Raw genomic sequence first — 27619 nt, 5'->3', positions numbered from 1 at the left:
CTGGTTCGGTAGCCCTTCAAATGAAGCTCCTGGAGTAGGCAGATGAAGCTCTTTCGTTCCCCGAATTAAATTTCACTACTGCCTCAGCCACAGCAGCGTCAACGGCAAAAAGCGAGGCATGCTGTTCCTTGGGTGCCAATGTCCAAATCATGGAATGCAAGCATTCGTTATTGTTTTGGGTCATGCTGGGACCGTGCCGACTCTGATGTGCGACGAATGGCCGCGCATCATCCACGAGCCATCGAAGGATACTGCTATATTTCCCGGAGTTCGAAAGTTTCAAGTCATTTTTCAAGTCATTATACAATGACTTGCGCCCATCAGCTTTTAGGCAGCAGACGACGCCGCTGGCGCCAGTTTCTGCTTGAGATAGCCTTGCCACGTTTTGTTATGAAGGCCACGGTGCAAGATATTCATTGCAGTAAAAACGTTGTTCATCGCTGTTTGTCGATTTCCAGTGCTAACCATCGCACGAGCGCCGAGAATGTTCACTGCGAAGGGGCTGACCGTTTTGCTGTTTGTCACGCGCGGCGAGCTCTACTCGGAAACATCGCCGCAGTTTTCACAAATGACGAGAAGCTTGACGGCAAGGCGGCATTCTCGCTCCTCTGTGTCAAAAGTCACGGAGCCGCCACAGAGACTGCACTTTAGACGCGAGAGCAAAGCGCTTATCGCTTCCGCACTGATAACATAAAAGCGTGACTCGCATCTCCGCCGGCCCGTCCCCACCGTCGTTGACGCTCGTACATATGTCCAATTTCCGCTTCGTTACCGACGTTCCCGCCAGTTGTTGGAGGTTTTCCCTTGCTTGCTTCTGCCGTTGGAGCAATTCCGCTGGCTGCACCATCTTTGTGTAGTGCCGAACGCTGCTCCTGCGATCACTATCGGCCGCCGACGTCGTTAGGCCTCGCTCACTCTCGCCAGGCCCGTTGCATTCCGCGTCGCAGCCGTCGCTTGAAACTGCCGGCGGGTGGTCATCGCTGTGTTTTTCGGCAGTATTGGAGCACTTTTCGAAGTTTTAGCTCGTTGGCTTTCTTTTCTTGCAAAACTTGTGTCGAGTGGCAAACTTCCGACACTCCGACATCACCGCGCTAGCAGCTTTCAAAATGGCGTCGCGATTCGCGTTTCAAGCGCGTCCGCGCGCCGCAGCAGACGATGCCAGCCGCCTAAGCCAATCGCAGGACTTTATTTGGTCACGTGCACTAAATGGGCCAATGGGGTCGCACGCTGGGACTTTTTTTCGGTGCGGTATTTCTAAATAGCGAATAGGGTGACGAACGAAAATGTGGTGGGAAATTGAAGAAGAGAAGTAGTTCTTTCTAACACGACCAAGATGGCCGTGACAGCATACGTCGTTCAGCAGCGACGCGGCATGAAAAAAGCCCCCTTTTTATGCTTCTTTTCGTCAAAATATAGCTCGCGATGGTTACATAAATTGATATTGCGACTAAAATATTGATCCATGACGCGGGAAACTTGGTCAGAACGTGGGGCAGTGTTTGTATATTATGAAAATACTACTTTCAAGAAACCCATTTTTTTCGCGATTTTTTGGTCTCTAAGACCCGTGTCCCCCCTTAACTCAGTGCAAGGAACCTTGTCAAAGGCCTTATTGAAGGCATATGTGAAGTCGTCAATAGTTTCAAGGAGTTGGGTTTTTGTGGAGCACGATTAGGAAAGCATGCTTTTGTGCCTTTAAGTATATATACATAGATTTAGATATAATATGCTCTGGAGTATCCGCAAGTCGAAGAGATTGGATGGTAGTTCTCAACTTTTTGTTAATCTCCAGATTTATGCATTGGCACAATCCTCACCACCAGTCAGTCTGGAACTCGCTTCTGCTTGAGAGAGGCGTTAAATATGATGAGGGGATAGTTGGAGTTAAATAGATAAGGGGATTCCAACACCAATATGCACGAGTTTAGCTTACTTCAACTTATAAGGCCAGACTGCTTTATCTGTAATAGTCCTAGTAGATTGATGGTGGGCCTAATATGTATTTCTATTAGCCTATCAGTAAGGAGTATTGCATTATATATGCACAAATACAGGTTACCTATAGACTGATTTAATTATACGCTGTCTATACCATGTAATATCTTGAAGCTCCTCTTACTCAATGCCCATTCTTCGGGCCTGTAAGGTATTTTGAAATAATTAAGTAGATAAATAAATAGATAAATAAATAATAAATAGTTAAATAAATATGTACTCAATACAAATTCCTGATGGACTGACAAACTAATCAGTTAATAACCAATTGTACTAGACAAATCTGAACTCCTATCACACTAATAAATATCTTATACATCAAACGCAAATACTGTTTAGATTAATACAAATTTGTATTGGAATTTTCGCTAGGGCTAAACCTTGTTTGCATGGAAACTTATGTACATGTAGCAAGTGTTGATCAGATTTGTAGCTATTGCATGTAATAACAGCGGGTACTTCGTTGGCGTCTTAGATTAGGTCTCACTGTAGATGGCGGTGTGAAGTCTGACCAAAACATTACACCTGACATGGTGTTTTCTTGCTGAACCCTTATGTTTTTGTATCATGTCCCCCCCAAGGGTATTGTAGGATGCCTGATACTATTGGCAATCAACTCTTATATCATATATAATTTTGTGGTTTATATTCAACAGATTGCCAAGAGTCGTTACCCATCAAGGTCAGCTGGAAACCACTTTGTAGTGCCAAATACTGTCACTGTGCGTCGGGGTGAAAGGAGCAGTCTTGAAGCTGGCTATGGAAATGAAAGGCTGATTGATGTAAGTTCTCTATTTCCATTGAAATCTTGCCATAATTCAAGAAAAGAAGTTCCCGCTTATTAAAGTTCTTGTACAGTCGAACATCGATATAATGGACATGTATTATCAGATATAGGGAAGCAAATATAAAATGTTTCTCGTAAGTTATAAGCATATATTCAGCATGCAACGAATATATGCTTACAACAAATACCAGATATAAGTACCGTTCAGTGTCTTCTGTTTTTATTTTTCAAAATAGATATACTTTATTTCAGTTCTTTTTGCTGCCTGAAAATTGTATTTTTTCCCTGTCAACTTTCACTGGCTTTTTTCAGTAAACAATTTGTTACGTTCAGCTTAGTGTTCTTTTTTCCCCTATTGAACATACTAGTTGCTCTTCCAATATTAGTTGCATTCAGTATAAAGAATAACCAAGCTCCAAACAAGCCATTTGGGAACAGCACATCACTATATGGCAATAACTAACAGGAATCAAGAGTGTGTGTGCATTTGAGATATGAATATCAATAAAGTGGGATTTAATTTTTACATTGTGTGGGTTCTGAGCTCTCACAAATAATATGGAAAAGAAAATAAGGAATAGGTATCGGTCCCAGTAAGTCTTCGGAGTCGTGCACAAAAAGAATGAAACTTCTAACATTAAAAGCCGTGAGAAAAACTGAACCTTGAAATATGCTCTTCGTGCCTTAACTGTTTCAGTTCTTGGGCAGCAGCCTGATGCACGATTATGACCTCTCAGGCTCCTTGCATTTGACTGCATGTAGACTAGCAGCTACGCACCAATTGCAGTCTCAACTCTCTAGTAAAGTTGTTTCCACTGACCGTTTTTAAGGGACACTAAGGGAAAATATCAAGTCGAGCTAGACAGAAAGACTATTAGGCTTCTGTCAGGCCCGTAGCCAGGAATTTTTTTTCGGAGGGGCCCACTTGCTGAAGGCCTTGACTATTTGAGGAAAGCACCTATTTTTCAATAATTATTTTTGGTAAAAATCGCAGTATGTAAATTACGTGATTTTTAAATACTAGAATAAAGAGGGGCGGAACGGTCGCAGTGGCTGAAAAGTAGAGAGCGCAGCCGTCCTTTTCTGTTTATCGGGTGCCGACTGTTGGGTGCGGCATCCTCTGCTCTTTCGTGATGCTACGTATCGCTTACGTGGCGGCCCGTTCGGCTGATGTACTCAGCGCTGTAGGACATGACATGAGCACAAAACAATCTGCTCAGTCTGGCACATGGTGAGCAGCTGTTGACAAGTTTCTTTGCGCAGCGGGGTGGCGGCAGCCCTGCTGGAGACCCCCCCCCCACCCCTTCCTGGCTACGGGCCTGGCTACGGGCCTGGCTTCTGTAATAACGAATTCATCATTTGTAGTGAAAACAGAGCTTTAGAAAGCTAGAAAATGAAGAAAATGGTAAATCGAAGTGGCACCACCTTTATTGAGCTGCAGTATCTCGCGACGTCGGCACTGACCGATTCAGAGAGCGGCAGAGAGGAAGGTTACGTGAAGATTATGTCAACTCGGCCGTTATTGCTGTGGGAAAATTAAAATTGACGAGCGGCAGCGGGACTTCGGTGGCTATTTTGTATGCAATAAACTCGTATATTGGCACTTGGAAAATGGTGATAGACTTCTAGACGAATAATCTATCGATCTAATTTGGCTCAATAGTTTCACTTAGTGTCCCTTCAAAACCAATCGCTGGAGAAAAAGAATTGGCATGCCATTTATAATTATTTTCGTTTAAACTGAAAATGCCGAACACCAGATATAGTGAAGGCAACGCTGCTGCTTAACATTCAATTATTTTTTGTCGTGAGTGATATTGATCGAAGATAAGAATGTTTTACTTGACTACTGTTTAATTCATATCCTGAAAATTTGCCTGCAATTTCTACAGGTGAGACTTTTCACCAGAAAATTAAAAAGTAAAGAAGAGTTAATACACCTGTCAACTGAAGGCTTTGTTGAAGCAAGCTGCACTGGTAACATTCAAAAGACCCTGATGAAGACAAGTCCCCTTGTCTAAACATTGATTCCAGCAACATTTTTTTGGTTCAACCACTGTTGACCACTTGTAAAAAACGCATGTTGAAGAAATCACCTTGGGGATAAATGTGCCAAGTGGCTGCTGTCAATTGGTTGCTGTCGAGGCGGGTCACCTCCTGCTTTATAATTGCAGAACTTCTTTAAGCTAAGCTGCGGCAACTAGCATGTCGGTGCATTGTGTTGCTTTCTGTACTGGCCTGCTCACAATGTGAAAGATCTTATAAGGAAACAAGTCTGCCAGCATGACTGTTACCATCATTAACGTAAGCAGGCGCGGATCCAGGGGGGATGTCCGGATGTCCTGACCCCCCCCTCAGATTTCTGCATCGCCCCCTCGCTGACAGGGGGATGGCCCTGTCGCAAAAAATATGGCCACCAGCATTCTTCAAAAGTATTTTTCGCGAGTATCAGTGATATCAGCCATGTAGAAGTAAAGCTAGCTCGCTCACAAGCTTAGTTGTATACCGTCGGGGTGTGGTGTCGCGAAGTTGCTGTACTTGTTGTTTCTCATGAACACCTTGGACCTCCTGGCGCCGGCGACTCGTCCCGTCGGTGGCGTCCAATGAACGAGGGGGCGTCCCTTTTGCCAAGCACGCCGATGTCCGCGTGAGCGCCTTCGCGCCTGATCAACTTAGTTGCCCCTTGGGGTGTCATCGGTTGCCTCATTGGCTGTCATCGGTTCCGCGACCAACCTGCTTAAGAAAGAGATCACTTGCTGAAGTGTTCATATACAGGGTTTGTCCGAAAAGTAATGTGAGTGATTGCATTGTGAAGCGACTATACGTCGCAGTGCGCTAAGACCAGTTGGGATTGGTGGAGGGGGAAGTTAGCTTACGCAGGCGTGGTCGCTCAGTCATCTGCGACCATCTGGAGCGTAAGGACAAGGTTTTTCGTCAACTCATTTTCATTTACTGTGCAAGCCGTAATGCAGCGCTCGTTGGAACAGAGGATTGCCATCGAGTTTTGTGTGGAACTCTGCAAGTCTGCAGTGGAAAGTTTTCCTATGATAAAGACAACTTTTGGTGATAACAGTTTGTCAGAACGTCAAGTTTACCGGGGGCACAAGGTCTTTTAAGCAGGTTGTGAAGAGGTCAACGATGAAGCCCGCGCTGTACCGCCATCAACGACCATTACCGACGAAAATGTGACGCGCGCGAGAGATCTTTTGTACTCAGACCCTCGTTTGAGTGTCCGTTTAGTGACATAGACAGTAAACATTCCAAAAAGTACCGTTCACGAGATTGTGACGAATAATTTTCAGATGCAAAAAGTGTGCGCGATGATCTTGCGCAAAATGTTAATGGACGACCAACAATCGAGCAGAGTTGAAACGTTCCAGGAGGTTTGGGACTTGTGCGAACATGACCCCCACGTTTTGGACAATGTCATCGCAGGTGACAAGACTTGGGTGTTTGATTAAGACCCCGAAACAAAAAGGCAAAGTGCCAAGTGGAACAGCTCGGCGTCCCCTCGCCCCAAGAAGGCCAGAATTAGCAAGTCAAAGGTCAAGACCATGCTCATTGTGTTCTTTGACATCAGTGGCCTTGTCCACCATGAGTTTGTACCCTATGGTACAACCATGAACGCCAAATTCTACGTTAAAGTGCTCAAGCGACTCAAACGAACGATTCATCGCACCAGGCCTGATATCGGGGGCGATTGGAAACTTCACCATGACAACGCACCATGCAGCCTGCACCGCCTTCCTCGTGACCGGCTTCCTGGCCGATTGAAAGATGCCAACGGCTCCCCAGCCGCCCTACAGTCCTGACATGGCTCTCCCAGGCTTCTTTTTTCTGCCCTTGAAAATTCCCATGAAAGGACATCATTTCGCGACAGTTAGCAAAGTCGAAGAGGCTTGCACCAAGGCTCTAAAGGACATTCCTAAGGAGGCCTACCGTGACGCCTTCGATGGTTTGAAATCTCGCTAGAAGCGATGTAACGATGCAGGAGGAGCCTATATTGAAACATTTTATTGTGTTGTACCGATCTGATGAATAATTTCTTTTTAATCGACTCACTGACATTACTTTTCGGACAAACCCTGTATAAATAATGACAACTAACAGCTAAACTAAGAACTACGCATGGGCAACTATTTTTTTAACTGTAGCACTCATTGTGATCACAGTTACACATTGACAATATCCAGTACGAGCACAGTACCGTTCGTACGCTACAAGTTTTTCATTGTAACTTCGGAGTTTTATTGCCGTACATTAAGCATAGGAGGGTCAAAGCCGCTGGATCCGTTTATCTGAGTCGGCGTTCTCGCGGAGCGGGGCGAAGTCTCGAGCAGCGGCTGCGAAGTGGGGCAGCGTGACGTCAGCGGCCAACGCCAGTGCGCGGGCCAAGGATGGCGTCGCGTAGTTAGAGAAATGGGAGCAGATGCGCGCCTTGTGTAAAAGGATGGCGTCGCGTGGGAAACAAAACATGAAGGCGCTGGTTCGTGCTCTCGGCTACGACACTACATCGTTCTTCTTGTAGGTGGTGTCGTGAGTCTTCATACACGGTGATACCCATATCGTAAACAACCAGCGTAGTGGTTGCCGCGTTAGAGCTCCAATGCAAACGAAGGTGTCTCAGCCGAACACAAAGAATCTCCTTAAGGAAAACAAGGTGTCCCAACAGAACTCCAAAGACGGACCCGTGCTTACGCATTTATAACAAACCTGCAACAGATCATCCCAAGTTTTATTTTAAGAAGCAATACAGGCTAGATATACCGGGTGTTCAATATTAAGATTTATGGTTTTCTTAAAATTAGGCACTGGGAGGCACGTGAAGACCACCTGCGCAAATAAGTTATGTAGCCAAGGGGCACAAAGTGAGATGATAATTATCGCTGTCAGCAGCCGAATTGACTAAGATAGAATAATTAACTTTTTATTGAATGCATTAAGGAACACGACTGCCTCTAAGTCTTCAATACAAACATACCCACTTACTGCAGTCGACAAAAATAATTGTTCAACTTTAGTTAATTGGGCTGCTCACAGCGATTATTATGATCTCACTTTCTGCCCCCCTGGCTACATAACTTATTTGCACAGGTGGTCCTCGCGTGCCTCCCAGTGCCTAACTTTAAGAAAAACGTAAAGCTTAGTTTTCAACACCCTGTATTATCAGGCACAGTCGCCAAGCACATGGCTGTATTGAGTAACGTCCTTTACCTATAAGCTCGGAGAAACCGATATCTGGCTTCGCTACAGGTCTTCTGCCTCTTTGTGGGGTTTTACGTGCCAAAACCAGTTCTGATTATGAGGCACGCCGTAGCGGAAGGCTGCGGATTAATTTTGACCACCTGAGGTTCTTTAACGTGCACTACAACGCAAGCACACGGGCGTTTTTGCATTTCGCCTCCATCGAAATGCGGCCGCCGTGGCAGGGATTCGATCCCGCCATCTCGTGCTCAGCAGCGCAACGCCCGAGCTGACTGAGCCACCACGGTGGGCTACGGGTGTTGCTCTAGACGTATAAAACGCGGGTTTATCATGAGCAGAAACGGTGAATTTCGGTAAATAAGAAAGGCTACTATCATCATCATCATCATTGACAGAAGCTGACCCCCCCCTCAGAAAAAACCTGGATCCGCCCCTGAACGTAAACATCATTACATTCACCTGACAGGTGTCATTGATGATGGCATCATGACCTTTAGAGTGCAATAGTGGTGGCACAACAAATTTGTCCTTCATGATTTGAAGAAATGTAATCAACTATTGCACTGTAATCAGTAAGCTGAACATTACCACTAAAGTGCCTTTCATTTTATCCACTGATGGTTTCCACGGCATTTGTCTCACCATTACATGTCTCGCAGTGAATGAAAGAGGAAGAACTGCTTGTTGCACCTCTTGCATGCACACAGTTAAAAAAAAAAAAAGAAAAAGGATCCTTTATGAATTAAGATCTTAGCAATTCATACAAAGTCACTTTGTTTGGCTAGGTGCTAGCATCACTTTTTCATCCCTTGTCTGCCATCACGTTAGCAGCACTCTGCACTGACCATGATCTGTAGCATGTTTAAATTAACCAATCCATGGCAAAGCAAGCCCGAGTTAAAAGCACATGGTGCTACAGAATATGCACATTTGCTGGAACAAGACAACTGGTCCAGGTGTCTGATTTTCCCAAGTAATGAGGGTCAAATTAATGAGCTTTTACTGTACGTGAAAGAATTTTGCTCTATGACCTTGGCACATACAAGAGGGCTTCAATCAAAATTTTGTATGTTAAATATCTTGCCATGGAGAACCTTTCATATGTACTCATGTCACTTGTAGCACATTTCACTTGATTTTAGCACATGCAAGTCAGAATCTCACCCACTGCTGTTTGCTGTTCTTGCATTGAAGAATCCCCTCTTCATTTCAGCACAGAAACAATGAAAATTACTATTTTTAAATGGAAATTTGGTTTTTCCTTTCATGTTGATACACTATATATTCTACATGGCTAATGTAGTTTGCAGTAAACACTGTCACATTATGTAAACTACTATGGCAGAGTGCTGCTGGTAAGCTTAAGCTGCTTGTACCCTCACAGTCTTTGTCTAAAGCAGTGTTTCTCAAACTTTTACAGTACGTGACCCCTTTTAGTAGTTACCTAACCTACCATGACCCCGCCCACTACACCTACTTTGATAAGCCTTCTGAAAATTTTGTTTCTCAATGACACAGATACATTAACCACTGCATTAACGACTGCAGAGAGGTACCAAAAATGCTTGGTAATGTTTTTTAACAAGGACTGATTTATTATTGTATTTTAATGAAAAGGATGTATTTTCTTTCTTGATACAACCATATTTGCTGAACCCCAATTCTACAGTTTCAGTGAATCAAAACTGGGTGCAGTTGGGAGGCTATGTTCAGTGGAGTTTGTGGGGTCTCGTACGTGCTCTTGGGGCAAAGGAACGGCAACACAGTAGTGCAAACAATCAAAAGGGCATTTATTGCACCTTTCATACACTAATACACGCTATCCGAATTACTATGCATAGAACATTCACATGGGCGCACGACAAATGAAGGAAGTTCGACTCACCGCGACCGGATAGCGAGCGAATATGTTCTCGCCCCATGCTATGACACCATCGCCTAGTTGTCACGTGTACGGTCACGCGAACGGTGGCGCATTTGAACGATCCGTGTTCGTCCATACCGGTGCCCTCCTCCTAGCCACGCGAGACGGTCTCGCGACGCGTGGATCGGCGCACGCGCGGGACGTCCGCATCGCTCACCGACCCCTACCGACAGAGGAACAGCCTTCTCCCCTTTGCGCCCGTGTAACCCCCCGCCGTCAGGTGGCGTTAGCAACGCAACACTAGTGCCATCTCTCGCAATACGCTGCAACTCCGCCGCCGTAATCCTACGTGGCAAAGCCGGATTGCAAGTGACGGGAGCCATGTGGGGAAAACAACATCAAGGGATGCGTGAGAGTCTGCGCATCCCCACAAGTTTCATTGTCGCGGTCGAAGGTTTAGATCGCTGTTTGTCTTGCCGCTTTGATGTCCATCTTGTGGCCAAAACTAATATTACACTCTGCATAAAAAACATGATTTCTAACGAAAATTGTGTTGAAAGAGTATGGGCACTGAGACTGAAAATTAATCTCTATTCCGTCAAGCAGAATGTACACATAGATGGACCCTTTACGACCCCCAGAAAAAGGCTTGTGACCCATTTAGTGGTCATGGTCCGCAATTTGAGAAACACGGGTCGAAATAAATTAAGTCATTGCATGCATAACTGCAGCTAACTCTGGGACACCTGCTTGGCCTCCTCTGTCATCCACAGTGGTCTTTGAAAAGATTCTTGGAAGGTAGTTGAATGCTTGTCGCCCTCCAAGCAGCACAGCAAGGACTTGGCAACACTCATGTTCACAGTGACTTCACTTATTTTGACAGTTCACTTCACTTCACTTTATTACCTTAAATACGCCATTCGGTGTACTATTACATAAAGATGGATAGCAATTACATAGGAAAAAGACAGGTGATTAATGTAAAATATGAGTGGTAAATCTCCAGAATTTTGTAATGAAATGACCCGCTTGGGTGACTCAATCAGCTAAGGCATTGCGCTGCTGAGCACGAGGTAGTGGGATCGAATCCCGGCCGTGGCGGCCGTATTTCGATAGAGGCGAAGTGCAAAAATGCCGTGTGCTTGCATTCTAGTGCACGTTAAAAGAACCCCAGGTGGTCAAAATTGATCCGGAGCCCTCCACTATGGCGTGCCTCATAATCAGAACTGGTTTTGACACGTAAAACCCCAGAAAGAATAATTATGTAATGACTTATGATGGCGGCAATATAGTAGAAAAGGTCATTCCAGTCTTTAGCTACCCAAGAAAAAACTGTACCTTGAAATGGAGTTTTGGTTGTGAGGACGAGCAACTCGCAATCTATAGCTGGTGCACTGGGATACGTGTGAAGGTGGCATGATGTGATGTGGGTGATTTAGCCCGCAGTAAATGAATTTGAGGTAAAGGGAAAGCATATGAATGTGGTGATGAAAAATAAGTTGTCAAGTCGGATTCTGCTTGGGGTGTCATATGAATACAAAGAACAGGTTGCTTTACCTCTTTATATTTCAGTACTAAAGCACCTTCGTATTCCTTTCACTGTCAAAATAAAAACACTGTTGACATGCAGACATAAGGTGATGTTTCCTGCAGTCAGATTTTTTTTTTATTCAAGAATTCGCTTTTTGAAATTGTTAAATATTCATTTCTTTTTAATTTGTAAGGGATATATTTCTTGAAGTCTCAAAGGAGAGAGAATGATGGAAGTGAGGACTATTTTGAATGATTCTGCTGCAAGCAAGCCACTGTTCCTGCACAAGGGCACCAGTTCCCGAGTGGATGCACGGGACAGATAACTTCTACTCAATAATTTACAGTCATTCACTATGAATGCTTCACGTTTAGGCAGCCTATATGCGAACTATTATTTATTATTTGGCAATTTGTATCATGTTTCCATCCCTTTAAAACAATGTGTAGTGATGTATCACAATTCTCTCCTTGAATGAATTCAACACAGTACTTGCATCTGGTGATGGGCTGTTTTTTTATTCGTTAGTGTCATTATCATGTGCGCCAGATAACGGAAGGTAGTTGTTTCTCATTTACTAGCTTCTCAGTTGACCAGAGGTCCATTTGCAAACATTACATGCATTTAAATAGGCCTAGAAATAATTCATGTAAATTCAAGAGGACTCCATGCACACCATATTTCGCTGTGTCTGGAATCAAAAATTCAATACTCACTTCGATATTCGCTGGTCAATTTTCTTGAATGTTTGTATTCAATTCAATTTGAAAAATTTTATTATTTAAACACGCTTAGTTTTTGAATCCTAGTGAGATTCACTGCATATCTTGTTGTGAAATGTTGCTGCTTTCAGGTGTTTTGAGCATCTCTGTACAACACCTGCATCCATAACCTGCTTCTCATTTCAGAGTTTGAACAATGAAATAATGCACTTGAAATCCCGTCTTCATGCAAGTCAGACGAGACGGAGACAACTTGAAGTGGAAGTTAGGTCGGCTTCCCAATTGCACGATACCGTGTGTAAGCAGAAAGACAAGCTTCTGGAGTCCGCTAATATGGAGATCCATGAATTGAAGAGACAAGCTAAGGTGCTCATTTTTTTGTAAACTTCATAGAATGGGGTTTTCCACCTGTGTATGTGCAGTATGGTGCACTGTTACAGTATAGACTCCTTATAAGTTGCTGGTGTCTTCAATTTCTGTACTATATGTGGTACCACTCTGTAACCAAAGCGGCATTTTTCATAGGCTGTTGCATGTTCAAAACTTGCCGTGTGTGTGCGGAGATCGAAGCATATGACAGGGATGTGCCCTCACTTTCGTCGGCGAGGTGGTTCCTCTGCTTTCCAAGTGCTGTGCAGCCACTGGGAAGCATTTTGTTGACTTGGCACCAAACCGCAACTTTGGCCACTGACTCTTGACAAGACGGCGCTGGTTAGGCCTACCCGATAGGGGGGGGCATGCCGTCGTGCAAAGCTTGCCCTTGATTCGTACCCATAGATGAATACACGGAGATCTGGCGCGATATCACATGCACAGGCTGAATTGATGGCAGCGTGCGTGAAGTGGGGTTCGCTGGTGATCAGCCAGCAACTACTGTAAATGTGAATAGCAAACGTTTGTATGCGCGCATACTCAACGGCAAAAAGCTCACGTGTGGACAACATGTTGGACTGATGAAATTGTGGAACAAAGTTTGTATGGTCTTAGGGTCTCCCAGGAGTACCGATCATCGCGGGTTCAAACGTAGCAAGCCACAGGGCCGTGTTAGCTGTCGCCTCCAGCACCGCTGCGCGCGAGCTCAGGCTGCAAGGGGCTACTTAGCGACACATGCAAGAACAGAGTATTGCCCTTAGTTAATGGAAACCGTTTATTGCCTCCAGCAGCACCAACACTGTACAAACACCCGGACGGCGGGGAACCAAAGGGTTCCTGCACCAAGGGCGAAAATACAGACACGGGCGCTTATAGCACGTCACTGCAAGAGCACAGGCTCAAGCTGGGACACGCCGCTAGGAAAAGTCTCGGCGGCTATGCTACTTGCCCTCGTGATAATCAATGGGCCAACTTGCGAGAGCTCGGGCAATCTCTTTCGGCTTGGGCCTTCGGCAATGTGGCTTGGTGTGGTGTGACCTTGTGTGAGCACTAGGCACCGCTCTTCGGCCTTGTGTCAGCACAAAGTATCAGCACAAAGTACGTGCTCACTGCACGGACAAAGGCACCATATGTGAGCTCAAGTCCTAGTCGCAAAGGTGTCTAGCGAATGAGAGGAAAGCGTGTACGTACCCTGCGCTGTCCCAGAGGCAAGAGAGCCACGCTCGGTAGTCAGCAGCCAAACGCGGCCGCGTCCCGACGTCAGCGCCCTGCCCCCACTGAAAACCATTGCAAGTGGAGTGCCACCACTGAAACCAGTTGTGAATAGGACGGGGGGGGGGGGGGGGGGAGGCGTAGGAATGGCAGAACAGGTGAAGCCCATGCATTGGCGCCGGCGCAAACCTCAATCCCCACAAGTTTCAACTGACAGTGTTGCGGAGTTGCAGTCGCATGCACTATATCTGCACGTCGCAACAATACGTGTCGCGACGTGCAAATGCGAAATGCGCACACGGCCTCAGCCAATTTTTCCGCTGTGCTGAAGTTGTAAAAAGACAACAAATTCAATTTATCATCAAAATTCATTTTTCCGGCCTGCCCGATAATTCAGACATTTTTGAGACCACATCCATGTCCGAAAATATCATTCGGCGACTGTATTTACTTTCCGCACTCAAACCGAAGAGTCAAAGAGCGACAATGTGTAAGCACTCGGGGCGGACTGTGCGCCACTGACAAGCAGCTGGAGCAAAAGGCTTCGTTGCCTAGGCAACCAGCATGCTGCTGTTGTGTAAAGACAGCATTATACCCTGTCTTGCGCTACAAGCAGTTACATTATAAGTGGTCTGAGCTGTAAAGGGAACTCCCAATTAGTATTGAAAGTAGCATAATGTGAACATATCAACTTCACGGGAAATAAGGCTTGATGTAACGTATTAGGTAGACCTCTAATGGCTAAATATTACTGCGGAGGCCTTCGTGTCAAAACTGAGCTGTTATCAGTTCTGAAATACTAGTCTGGTAGAACGTGCTACACATATTTTATGGCTTTACACCACCATATTCAGTCTGGTGAACTATGCAACTGTGCCCCTTTCAGGTGCACTAGTTGTTTTCATCTCATTATAATCTGTAAAGATAAATGATCTTTTGATTATCTGTGATTGAATAATAGTGACGCAACTATAATGAGGGAGTTTGACATGATTGGGCTAGCAATTGCACTTACACTTACATCAATTTCTCACTTATTAGAGCTTTGTTTTTTGTAATATTGATGCCTTAGCCATTTTTGAGCATTTTTATCAGTTTATCTTGACTTGATACTTTTTTTTAGTGTCCGTTTAGGCTTGAGCTAGCTGCAGATAATAAAATTTGTCTCGACTGCAGTAGGAATGTAATAACTAGCACCGACACTTTCCACGAGTTGCACCATTTGCAGAAAACAGTCCTGGCAATGCGCATCCACTGTTGCTGTGTATGTGCTTGATTGAAGAAAGGGACAGTTTGCATTTTACATACCCGCATTTTCACGTTTTTGAAAATATAGTAATACTTTTTACTTTGAACGCTTAAGATTTTCATTCCAAAAGGGAGACTAATGGCGATTTCTTTTCACATTGAATAAGAAAATTGATTACATATGAGCCACAGTGGGACGGGGTGTTACTCATTGTTGCTGTTGGAGGCTTCCTGATCACTATCAACAGCCCTATCACTATTGGTGCCATCCACGGCATTTGAGATGCCGCATTTCTTATATGCTTTGCATACCATGACAACCTATTCAGAAAGGAGTCTGAGGGGCCTGATTTTCGTTAGTCGCAACCAAACGAAGCCAACAGATAATGAAGCCAATAAAAGTGCTCAAAGCGTCGCAATGGCTCAATTGGTAGTGCATCGCATGCATAATGCGGATGATGTGGGTTTAGCTTCCATGGCTAGTAGTTTTTCGTACACTTTCCTTTCCCGTTACCTTATCATTTCTACATTTCAGTTGGGCTCAAAATGTTAAATGTCAAGCTTTAATATGAAATGCAATATACAGTGTCTTGCAATAATATTTCAATGTAATATATGCATGCTTGACTGCACTGTCAATGGTATGTGCTTTTTTTACAGGAGGCACTCGTGCTGAAAAGTCGCCAGGCTGAACTTGAATCTGAATGCAATTGTCTACATGCAGCTATTCGTGAGAAAGCAAGTTTTATTGAGGTATGTGTTGTAAAAAACATTTACAGTATTTTATCACTGACAAGAATAATTCTGCCATTGTAGAATCCATAGTTCACTTTCATTAATGCAAACTTTTACCCGCCACAGTGCCTCAGTGGCTATGGCATGTGGGGTCTCACTCGGGCTCTTGGGACAAAGGAACGACAACACAGTAGTGCAGACGATCAAAAGGGCATTTATTGCGCCTTTCATACACCAATGCACACTAGCCGAATTGCAACCAATAGAACATTCACATGGGTGTGTGACAAATCAAGGAAGTCCGACTCACCGCGACCCGACAGCGAGCGACTATGTTCGCCCCATGCTGACACCATCGCCTAGTCGTTCACGTGTGCGGTCACGCGAACGGTGGCATGTTCGAACGATCCGTGTTTGTCCATACCAGTGTCCTGCTCTTAGCCTCGCGAGACGGTCCCAGGAAAGTGGGCCAGCGCACGCGCGAAGCGTTCGTGCGTGTTGGTCGCCGATCCCAAGCCAAAGAGACGGTCCCAGGAAAGACCGCTGGCGGCCTTTGACCTTTTTCTCCCAAGTCACCCCGCCGTTCGGTGGTGTTAGCATCGTGACACTCGCGCCATCTCTTGTAATGCGCCGCAACCACCACGACCGCCGCCGGCGCTTAGCCACGCGGTGAAGCCGGATTACAAAAGACACTGTGAGAGTCGCGCATCAACCACATCCCCCCAACTTTAAATCACTACACATACTCCGGCGAAACATGTCACATGGTCTATCAATGCGCGCGTCGCGAACAAAAGTTAGTACATGGGACAGTGGCCGCCGCGCCAAGGAAATGTTCGCACGTTATCCACAACATGCGAGCCGACAATGTCTCTGGGGTTCACCGCTGGCGTCCGTTGGTCACAGCACCTCCTCTGCAGATTCGATGGCACGACTCCAGCACAGGACTCCGGAAACGGTGACGCAGAAGTCGGCACAAGCAAGCGTTGCTCGCGCCGACGCGTCCTGCCGGCGAGAGCCGCTGTAGCCGTTGGTGACTGCCGGCTCTTTTCCCAGGCGCCGAGGGTTGCGAGGCGGACACAGGTGGCCGCCGAACTGGCCACGGGCATCTACATCGCCTGGGGTAGCTCAATTGTAGTCCGGGGCAGCAGCGCCGACGATGTGCAGGTGACAACAAACCAGGGGTGACTATCCGCTCATGCTGCGTACACTCAACGCACTCTACAAACGCTAAAGTAGTGCAAAGGAGAGGAATTCGCCATACGCATCGCCCACGTGGTACGATGTTCAATTCGGCTAGCAAAATTTCGGGCGGCTATTCAGATGCTAAGTTCACGGGAACAAAGCTCGCTTTCTTGAGTCGAACGAGTAATTTCAATTTGTGTGAGGCGAACTAATGAGGGAAACAATGTGCGACACCTCAACACCACGGTCCACTAGGTTGTGTCCCTCAACGTGCGACAGGCGGCTGTGTAAAGCCTTAGACTTAATGCGTCGCTACTTTGACAACAACCGGCATCCAAAAAAAAGTTGTCGCAGTTTCACCTGAAAGGTGAAGCATCAATTGCGATAGCAAATTTGTAGAGAGCTATACGGAGTAATGATATTAGCTTTATCAGCTGTATAAACTTGGACATGCAGCAGCACCGGCAACACGCAGAACTGTTGTCGACGCCGTCGGCGTTTTGCCCGCGTTCGCTCAAAATGCGTGCGGCGTTGGTGACTGTTGCCGGAGCCTCTGATATAAATAGGCACTTGGTGCCGCAGCTAAACGTCGCCTCCCTTCCCTCTCCTTCCCCCCCCTCCCCCACGGCCTCTCGCGCGTCGGAAGAAGGCGCGTTTGCTCTACATATATGGTGATTGTAAAGGAGGAAAGAGACGCCTACTTCTGTAGCCCTTAAGCGAGCACGGCGCAGAACGCGCTTTTGTTCTCCGCCGTGCGTTCACTCCCCGTGAAAGCGCGCGCCCCTCGCGCCCTTTCACTCGCACATACAGCGTTCGGCGCGCGGCGACGATTTCATCTCCATTGACGTCATACGGAACCTCACGGCGACGCCGACGCCAGAAATCTGCTTTTGAGTGTCCATATAATTGCTATCGCAATAAAAAACATCACACAAAATGGGCACAACAGGCAGCCGCGAGGAGACGTTAGCTCTGTGAGGTGGTCCTACCCCGCTCGGTGCACACAGCATCCGAGTTGACGGCGCTCACCGTCCCAGACGGTGTCGGAGCGCCCGGTGCCAGGCCGCAATACCAGTCAGCCCCTAGCGGCACCCGTGGCCCGCGGCCACCCGGCTCCCTGAGCCGCGACTTCCGAAGTCAAAGATATAGAAGAAGCTATTTACATAAGAAATTCGGACCACCCACGAGGCTTCTGTACTCACTCGCTTCAGGCTTGTCAATGCTCCGTGGGCGCTAGGCCTCGCTCTCCCAGGATGCAGGCCACGTGGCTCTCGTACCGACGAGTGTACTTCAACAAAACACTCGTGAAAGGTTTAGCATGTTGAAAAGTTCAAACACGCTACAGCCACCGTTGCCTCACTCAAGAAAGCACGCCGCCGACACTAGCGATCAAAATCCACGCTAGGACTATGCTTCGCTTGAAACAAAGGTTGTCTCGGACCGAGCAAAAGTGTTAAAATTATTGTCCGATGCCCCAAGAGGTCCACATTGGGCAGCCAGATGTGGGGTCTCACACGCACTCTTGGGACAAAGGGACGACAACACAGTAGTGCAAACAATCAAAAGGGCATTTATTGCACCTTTCATACACTAATGCATGCTAGCCGAGGTACTACCCATAGAACATTCACATGGGCGCGCGACAAATCAAGGAAGTCCGACTCACCGAATCAAGGAAGTCCGACTCACCGCGACCGGATAGCGAGTGAATATGTTCGCCCCATGCTATGACACCAATGCCTAGTCATTCACGTGCACGGTCACGCGAACGGTGGCGAGTTCGAACGATCCGTGTTCGTCCATACTGGTGTCCTGCTCTTAGCCTCACGAGACGGTGCCGCGAAGCGGGCCGGCGCACGCGTGATGCGTTCGTGCGTGTTGGTCGCCGATCCCAAGCCAAAGAGGAAGCGCCTTTGACCTTTTTCTCCCAAGTCACCCCACCGTTCGGTGGCGCTAGCATCGCGACACTCGCGCCATCTCTCGTAATTCGCCGCAACCACCACGACCGCCGCCGGCACTTAGCCACGCGGTGAAGCCGGATTACAGGAGACGCGTGAGAGTCGCGCATCCCCACAGGCACAGCATGAGGGCGGGTGTCGACTTCTGGCTGCCGCGACTGAATTCCGAAGAGGGTTGAATGCAAAAACACTCATGTCCTGTGCATTGGGTGGTCAAAATTAATCCAGAGCCCTTCACTGCAGCATCATGTCATAGCTAGGGTGCAGTGTTTTCGGTTTAAGCCAAGAAAGATACGGCAAAGGTACGGCAAAGGTACGGCAAATGCTGATGTGAGCTACGATGCAAGCAAGCTAGCAAGGTCAAGGTCACGCTTCAGCCTGCCACCCAAGTTGTTGTTGAAGTTGTACATTCATTTTTATTAGTGCATATACAGAAGTGGGTACATTTATCATGCAGAAAGAGGTTCCTTAGTGAAAAGACCTCTTATAATATATATATATATCCCAGCAGTGGACGTATTACACAAACAATAATACAGTAATAGTACTAAACACACAAAATAATTCATTAGCACAAAAAGAGAAAGTACATTTCTACCTCTGAGATTAACGTATGATGAAAGCTTGCTATTGGTCACAAATGAAATCATAAAGCTGATGTTTAAATGACGATGTAATAGTAGCGTATTTTCTGGTGTATAAGTTGAGGTTTTTCCTGAATTTTTCGTTGGTGCGACTTGTATACGTTTTTTTTTTGTTTTGTTTTTTCTGGGAAAAACTGTCGTCAAAATTGGATTAAGTGCTATGGCCACACGAAGTGTGCTGGGTTGATCTCCTCTGGCACTTGCTACAGATTGTGTGTGCGCTATGGAGGTACCGGGTTGTTCTTGTGATTGACGTGCCGAGCGCCTTGCGAGATAGACGAAGCAGCAATGCAAGCGGCGGCAAGCTGATCGCGAGTCGACTGACTTCGAAGTCGTCGCATCTGCAGATCTCTTTCAAAATACAACGCATGCCGCTTCGCAAACTACGTTGTTGCTACCAGAGTACAAGCCACCCCCCCTCCCTCCTGTGCTGTCTTCCCACTTTCCTCCCATGTGCGCGATTCGGCTCACCATCGCATGCTTTCACTCGCACATACGGCGTGCGGGGACGATGTTATTGCCCTTGGACTTTATACGGAACATCACGGCGACCACGACAGCAGAAATGCGCCTTGAATAAATGTGCCACAGGTGCGTCTTATACACCGGTGTGACTTAGATACGTTTCTTTTTAGGAAAAACTGCTGTTTTGTGGGGGGGTGCGACTTATACGAAGGTGTGACATATAGACGGGAAAATACAATATTTGCATCATTTTTTCTTATTTGCTTCCACTTTGTCTGTTGCTGCTATGAAAACGACAAGCAGGGAGGAGTGAGCAGTGAGGTTAGGGGAGCCCAGGCGTGGGTTCTTGCAGTCTTCACGCTGAGCTGAGCAAGTTCAGTGGTGGTAGCATAGAGACATGCCTACCTTATTTTTTTTATAATTCGTTGGATCTCTGTACTTGCATAATGTTGCAAATAAAATATCATTCAGACATGGTCCAGCCGTGCCATTTGCACCATTTTGCTACAATTCTGCTTGACTGCACCCACGCATGTGCCATTTGCGCCAACTGTGCCAAAAAAAATAAAAAGCCACACCTGCCTGCGTGTCACACACCTTCACCACACACGCCTTTGTGCTACGTACTCTGCAAGCCATGCCTTCGTTGCAGTCGCACCCTCCTCACGCACCTCTCTCTGGTCACTCCCCCCCCCTTCGAAGTCAGCGCAGTGGACTCGTGTTTTGAAGGAGTGGAAGGGAGATGGGGGAGAGGCGCTCAAGCCGGCGATGCTGTGGAGGATTTGTGCCGTGTGGGGTGCGCATGGGAAAACGAGTGTGGCACCTCGCATTTTTTTTATTTTTCAGGATTTCGGTTTTCTTCTTTTTTTTTTTTTTTCCGGCATAGTCACCCAGTAGCTAGATTTAATTGTTATAGCCAACTGCATGAGAACATTGTAGTGAGCCATTTATGTTATCGTACAACACACAAAAGCTCAAGGTGCCATGGCTGCTCATTGTTACATGCGAATATTGTTAAAACTGATAATGCTATAAGTGGGTTCGACTGTGCTTCTTTGCGTTTAATTGAAAAATATTGATGCTTGTCTCCTCTGCTTTGTTTGTCCAACCCAGTTTATAACTATTTAATTTTCTTGGCACTTTGATTATTGTTATAAGTGGGTTCGACTGTATGTGATTAAAAGTTGGATAGTGAATGTTCAGATAATTCAGTTCATGATTCACTTGTCTAAACTATTCAATTTCTGAAATATTTTGATGGCGAAATGCAAAAACGCCCGTGTACTTAGATTTAGGTGCACGTTAAAGAACACCAGGTGGTCAAGATTAATCTGGAGTCCCCCATTACGGCGTGCTTCATAATCAGGTTGAAGTTTTGACACATAAAACCGCATCATTTAATTTTAATTCAGTGAAACAACACCCGGCTGAGGTCGGTTCCTTGCACGCAGCCTTTCCACGGGGCTCAGTCTGTGTCGGTGCAAGGTTCATGTGGGTCAACAACAACGATTGAAACAATTCGCATACGCGATGCCAAGAGGGAACGGCGACAACAGCGGCACACTATGGAAAGCACGATAGCATGTACGAAGATAGAGCTGATTGGCTACTGGAATAAGGCACACAGATTGTATCAGATATTCATGTTCACACACACAGATAGACACATTTGCATATGCAGTTCGAAGCTTTCCGTGAACACAGCTTGAGCACACAAACAAACTTCAATGCGCACTCACAGTAGTTGCCGGTTGCTACAACGGCTGTCAAAAACCTGTATGCGTGATCTCGGAACGAATTGCCGATTAGCCACTAATTTTTTTACAAACGTTTCTTACCTACCCAAATTAAAGTCTGTTTTCAACATACTGTGTGTGGTATACCAGTGTGGGAAGACATGCTAAATTGGCTGCTGCTGACTGTTAGCCTTATGTCTTCCTTTACTGTTGAGCAGCATTTACCGATTGCACAGAAATAACAAGATGCACCAAATGACTACTCATTACTGCTCGAAGTGTTCCAGAAAAGGCAATTTTTCTGCTCCAAGACTACTACAAAAACTGGTGTGGCTGCTCCTAAACGGCTCCAGAAATGCTTTTTTCCTGCTTCAAAAATTGCTTCAAATCCTAAACTGGCTGGGCCACTACTGATCATTCTATGTGGGCTTGAATATGTAATGCACTCTTATTTCTTGCATAGTCACTTTGCCCTGTGGGACTGTGCCCTTCCTATAGACTTCTTCTGGAAAGCTTTGTTACTCTTATTTCTTGCATAGTCACTTTGCCCTGTGGTACTGTACCCTTCCTATAGACTTCTGGAAAGCTTTGTTATTCTGCGTATTGGATGTAGCTACAGTGTTGAGGAGCAGTATGTGTAGTTGCACAACGCGCCTCAGTGTCATTTAGTAAACCAGATACTTATTCACTAAAAAAAGTAAACGGAAACAGTAATAGTAGCAGAAGCTCTTTTGGTGGTTTCGAAGGAAGGCGTCAGCAGTACGTCGCGAGGGGGTGGCGTCGGCGGAGGATATTTGACGGTTCGCATGACAGCAGCCTCAACCCCGGAGGTCGCCGTTTTCAGTTTCCCCGGCGCGGGCTTCCGCCGGTGACTCCAGTGGAATCAAAGGCAGGTCGAGCGCGATTTGGTAATGTGTGCCGACGAGGTGACGGCGACCGCGACTGTCTTCGCTGAGGGACAGGAGGAAGACGGTTGCTTTCCAAGTACTCCTCGATTTCGTGTGGGCGTTCGCCATAGCGCGGGCAACGGGCGTCCAGATAGTATCCCCGCAAACCATTCCGTCGGTAATGGCAGTCGCGATAGAAGTGTCCAGCCTCCCCACAGTGATAACACAACTGACTGTTGTCGGGAGCGCGCCATACCGTTGACTTCCGCGGACCAGGACAAAAGCCTGATTGGAGAGTCGTGCGGTGGCTTGGGCTTGGGAAGCGTCGAGGATTCCCTGTAGGTGGATGTGGGAAACGGGCCGTCGATGGCGTAGAAACCCGAAGAGCATCGGTGTACGAGAGCGTCGGAGGTTCGGTTCGCGTTGGTGGCGAGGGATGAACCACCTGCCTGATTTCCTCCCGAATGACGTCCGTAAGAGCCGCGGCACTCGGAGGTGCCGATCCATAATACTTCTGGAGTTCTTCTCCAGCCTGCCGTATTAGCTTGGTAAGGGACTCCTTGTCATCCCTTGCAGGTACAAGCGAGCATGCCGCAGTCATGGTGGTCTGGCGTTCATACTGCGATAGCTGCTGCCGAAGCATGTGCTCCATGACTGTTGCCTCACGGACGAACTGAGACACCGTTGTAGGAGGATTGCGCAGGAGGCCCACGAAAAGCTGTTCTTTTACGCCTCGCATTAACATGCGCACCTTCTTGTCTTCTGGCATTAGTGGGTCGGCCCGACGGAACAATCGTGTCATGTCTTCCACGAACATGGGGACGGTTTCATTTGGCATTTGGAACCTGGAAGATAGTGCCTGTTCGGCTCTTTCTTTCCTTTCGGGGGTACTGAAGGCGTCACGAAGCAGGCGGTAAAACTCCTGCCAGCTGGTAAACGAAGCTTCGTGGCTCTCATACCATACCCTTGCCGCGTCTAAAAGGGAAAAGTAGAAGTTCTTCAACTTACGGCGACCATCCCAGTCATTAAAGGTGGCGACCCGGTCGAAATGGTCGAACCAGTCCTCGACGTCCTCAAAGGCGTCGCCGTGGAACGGGTTAGGCGTGCGAGGCGCGTTGACAATGCAAGGTACAGCAGCATTTGGGATCTCCTCGGTTTGGCTTGCGGTTGTTGTTGCCATTTTCATCGCAGAGTTTGCCAGGGGACTGTACTGCGGTGGAAGACCTTGGAGGCGACAGCTGCTTCGATGGATTTCTGCAGTCTCTGAGGTACTGGCGTTGGTAGCTTCTGGTTCAGTACCAGCAGGCATAGGGCGTATGTGTACCCAGCAACTCCACCAGTGGGCAGTCAGTTCCGAGCGAACAGCTGTTTACTGTTTCGGCCGCAGCAGCCAACAACACTTCTTCGTCCTCGTCCTCTAGCGTTACTAACGCGTGGCAATATATAAACGCCAAGCTTGACACAAAAAATTTTAAAGTAAAGTCAGTGAAGGCTCATCTCGAAAAATATATTAACAAATTCTCTGACTCTGAACTCATTTGCTGCGACAGCAGCATGTTCTCACAGCAGACACCACTATATGGTGGCTTGAAAGGTTAGGTGGCGTGAGCGCCCATTCCGCCGCTAGGAGAAAGTGCACCTTCGGTTCATGCCACCGCCACTGGTGGCCGCTGTGGCGCTGCTGTCGGCTCAACGATGCGTCCTGACAGGCCCACGCCGGCACGCTCGTGCTTGTTTGCCTGTGGTTGCCGCTTCAGCTATACTGCGTTCTGCTTCGTCCGAGCTCGATTTCTACCGTTTTCCGTTTTTGTCATGCAAGTTTCCTTCTGTGGTGCAATCACTGATATACAAGTGTGTGCACTTTTCTGATTATCTCGTGTTCCCAGTGTTTTTCTTCACAAGTGGACTGTGGTGTGAAATTGAAGAAGGCGGCGCAAACTCACTGCTTCGCACCTGGCTGCGCGTCTGGATATGTGTCGTCGAGGAAGCATGGTCGGCGTGTGTCCTTGTTCGTAGTGCCAAAGGATCCAGAACGCTACAAAGCCTGGAGTCGAGCAGTACCTCATGCGGATAAGCCTCTCGACGCGCAGTCAGTGCTTTGTGAACTGCACTTAGTACATAATACGTGATTTCATGCACATCATTAATGGAGAGACAGTGAAGATCTCGCATGATCGCCCTGTATTGTCGGCTGATGCTGTTCCTACCATATATCCTAATGTGCCATGGTATCTCTCAAAGCGCCACGGAAAAGGAAATCTAAGAATTCAACCTCCGGCTTGCCCTTTAAGACCACCCGGCTTGACAGCAGTGTCTCTCCGAACGACAAAAGGAGTGAATCTCAAGGGGAACAAAATGATGAAAGCCCCCTGACTACTACATCGTGCCGTTGCTTGACCTCTTGAAATGCGAGTTGCCATGCTGTTACTGGGCAATGCATCAATCGCTGGTGCTGAAAACGTTGTAGTTTTTTAGCTTTTAGCGTGTGTGGTGTAAACAGACAGAATCTTGTTTTTGGAAAGGCGGTTTTGTGTACTAAAGAGGATCACAGCATTCATGCTGCAGTGTTTCTGCAAGCCACAGAGGTGAAAAACGTCAGTGACAAACGTTGCGATGGTTGAATACATACTTCGTCAAGTCGATGCTATGACTCCGGGCAAAGGCTTTGGTGAAGAGGGCGAGTTCAAAGCAAGTGCAAAATGGAGGACGAAGGCTTGTGGTGGCAAGTGTTTCAGCGCATCCTGCCCAGGAATTAGTCGGACAGCGGGTAAACCTTGCCCTGAATGCAAGTATTTGAGAGAACTGCTTCTCAATCAAGCTTCCTACAAAAAGAGAACACCAAAGGCCCGGTTAAAAGGCCTTCATACAAGATAAAAATGAAGACAGCGAAACTGCATAGGTCAAAGCTTTGTATTCTGAAGGCAAAGTCCCTAATCCAAACTCTCAAACGTGAGAATTCAGATTGATTCCTCCGTGTTTAAAGAGAGGATTAAAGGCATGCCCATCAAGCAGCAGCAACAGATCTTGGCTTGCCTCACTGCTTCAAAGCGATGAAGCACAAAAGGAATGAGGTACAAAAGCGAGTGGGTGCTTGAATGTGCTATAATGTGCCTGAAAAGCCCTCGCCTTTACGAGCACATCAGGAAAAACAGGATAATGACTCTGCCTTCTTGTACTTGTTTGCATAGCTATCTGAAGTGCTACAATAGTGGATTTGGTTTAAGTGAGGAAGTGTTTGCTGCTGTTGCAGAAAAACAAGATCAATGGAGCCTTTTCAGCGTCATGGTGGTCTTCTCATCGATGAGATGAAACTGTCGGAACGTACAAGGCTTGCACCTGATGGCAACATAGAAGGCTTCGTTGATCTTGGGAAGCTGACCCCAGACAACCAGAAGAAACTAGTTGTCATGTCTCAACCTTTCTCGGGGAGTTGGCATCAAATCCTTGGTGTGGTTGTTTCTCGTAGCAATGTCAAATCGGATACCCTCTGCCAGATAATTCTGGAGGCGGTAATTATGAGCGAGAATGCAGGACTGCACATTGATTTTGTCACTTGCGACGGAGCATCTTGGAACAGAAGTATGTGGCGTTCATTTGGAATATGTGGAAAATAAGACAAAATAAATTGCAGAAGACAGCACCCCACTGATCCAGAACGCTTTCTCTATTTTTTGTCGGACCTTCCGCACCTTGTTAAGTGTGTGAGGAATAGGTTTGTGCAAGCTGGCTTTAAACTTCCTGAAGGACATGCTTGTGTTGATCACTTGGACTGTGCCTGTAAATGTGATGAGAGGCACGACACAACCCTGAAAGCAATGCCACATGTGAACAAATCAGTTGTCCATCCAAATGGACTAGAAAATTTGAGGGTGAGTTACGCATTCTGCCTATTCAGTGATGAGGCCCCACGAGGCCTCTTCTTGTACAAAGATGAAATTGAGAGGCAGTGTGGAAATTCAACTGCTACTGTTGCCTTTGTGGACAAAATGAGAGCACTAGTTGTTGCAATGACCTCAAGGTGTAGCTCTGATGAACTAAGGCCAAGCAAAGCCCGTGAAAAATGCATCAAAGACTTTTTGGCCTATCTGAACTCTTGGGAGAGAATTGCAGGGTCACAATCGCAAGGCTACCTCAGTCAGAGCATAAGCGAAGGACTTTGCGTCACACTTTCGAGCACCTGGCTCTTCTCTCTTATGTCACAACAAAACTCGGCTATCGATATCTGATGACGTCCAGGCTGAGCCAGGACCACATTGAAAGACTCCTTGGGATTGTTAGGCAGATGTCGAGGTGCAACGTCCATCCCACCCCTACACAGTTTTTAATTTCGGTGAACTGCCTGACCTTCCAATACCTGGCAAAGTCACCAAGTCATGGAAATGTGCCCACTGGACTTCTGGACAGCTTCATCGGGACTGAAGACGTGAAGAAGGCAAGGTCTCGGAACAGGATTGACCAGCTTCTCGATGTGGGGGACCTCAGTGAGGCAAATGAGGTGCTCAAAAAGTGTGGCATCGAGCACACATCACTCAGGCGAGTGATTCAAGGCTGATATATTACATCGCTGGCTATGTGGTGGAAAAATGCATCGCTGGAACAAAATGTGAAGAGTGCTGCAGACAACTCCTCCCTCTCAAAGACGGAACTGCTCCAGACACAGCCTGTCTTATACCAGTGCAGTTGACTGAGGCGGTCTTCTGTTTCCATCGCCAAACCTAAATGCCCTTCTGACATCCCTTGAACACACATTCACTCACTGTTTTAGTGTGCACGAAGTCCGAAGAGAGAGCATTTTGGGCTTGGTGTCCTTCTTGAAACTTGCCAAGTTACAGCTTGTTGGCTGTCATGAACACAGTACATATCTGCGACAAACAAAGTGATAAAGTTCTACGTTCTAAGTAGACTACACTTCTACTTAGACGCAGAATTCGCTGCGAGAAGAAAGGCAACAAAGGATGAAACCGCTCAAACTGAGATGTGTGCTTTAATTTAATGTTTCACTGAGCAGTTTTGCCTGGAAATGATGTTTTCAATCTACCTGCTACGAAATGTACATTTCAGCAATTATCTCTA

At 46.8% G+C, this 27619-nt stretch overlaps 1 protein-coding gene across 5 annotated transcripts in view; it reads left to right on the top strand.

Annotated features, from left to right (window-relative positions):
* The window catches only part of LOC119436439 (rootletin-like), a 199970-nt gene that overhangs the window by 63232 nt on the left and 109119 nt on the right, over positions 1-27619 (top strand). For all 5 annotated transcript variants that reach the window (XM_049657710.1, XM_049657691.1, XM_037703285.2 and 2 more), the window contains exons 10-12: positions 2652-2777; positions 12291-12470; positions 15597-15689. In XM_049657710.1, the coding sequence (XP_049513667.1) occupies positions 2652-2777; positions 12291-12470; positions 15597-15689 (399 nt within the window). The remainder of the gene's footprint in view (positions 1-2651; positions 2778-12290; positions 12471-15596; positions 15690-27619) is intronic.

Source organism: Dermacentor silvarum, chromosome 1, assembly GCF_013339745.2.
Source record: "Dermacentor silvarum isolate Dsil-2018 chromosome 1, BIME_Dsil_1.4, whole genome shotgun sequence".
NCBI classification, from domain to species: Eukaryota; Metazoa; Arthropoda; class Arachnida; order Ixodida; family Ixodidae; genus Dermacentor; species Dermacentor silvarum.
Note: the sequence above shows the minus strand (reverse complement) of the source record. Positions and strands in the feature narration are given on the sequence as shown.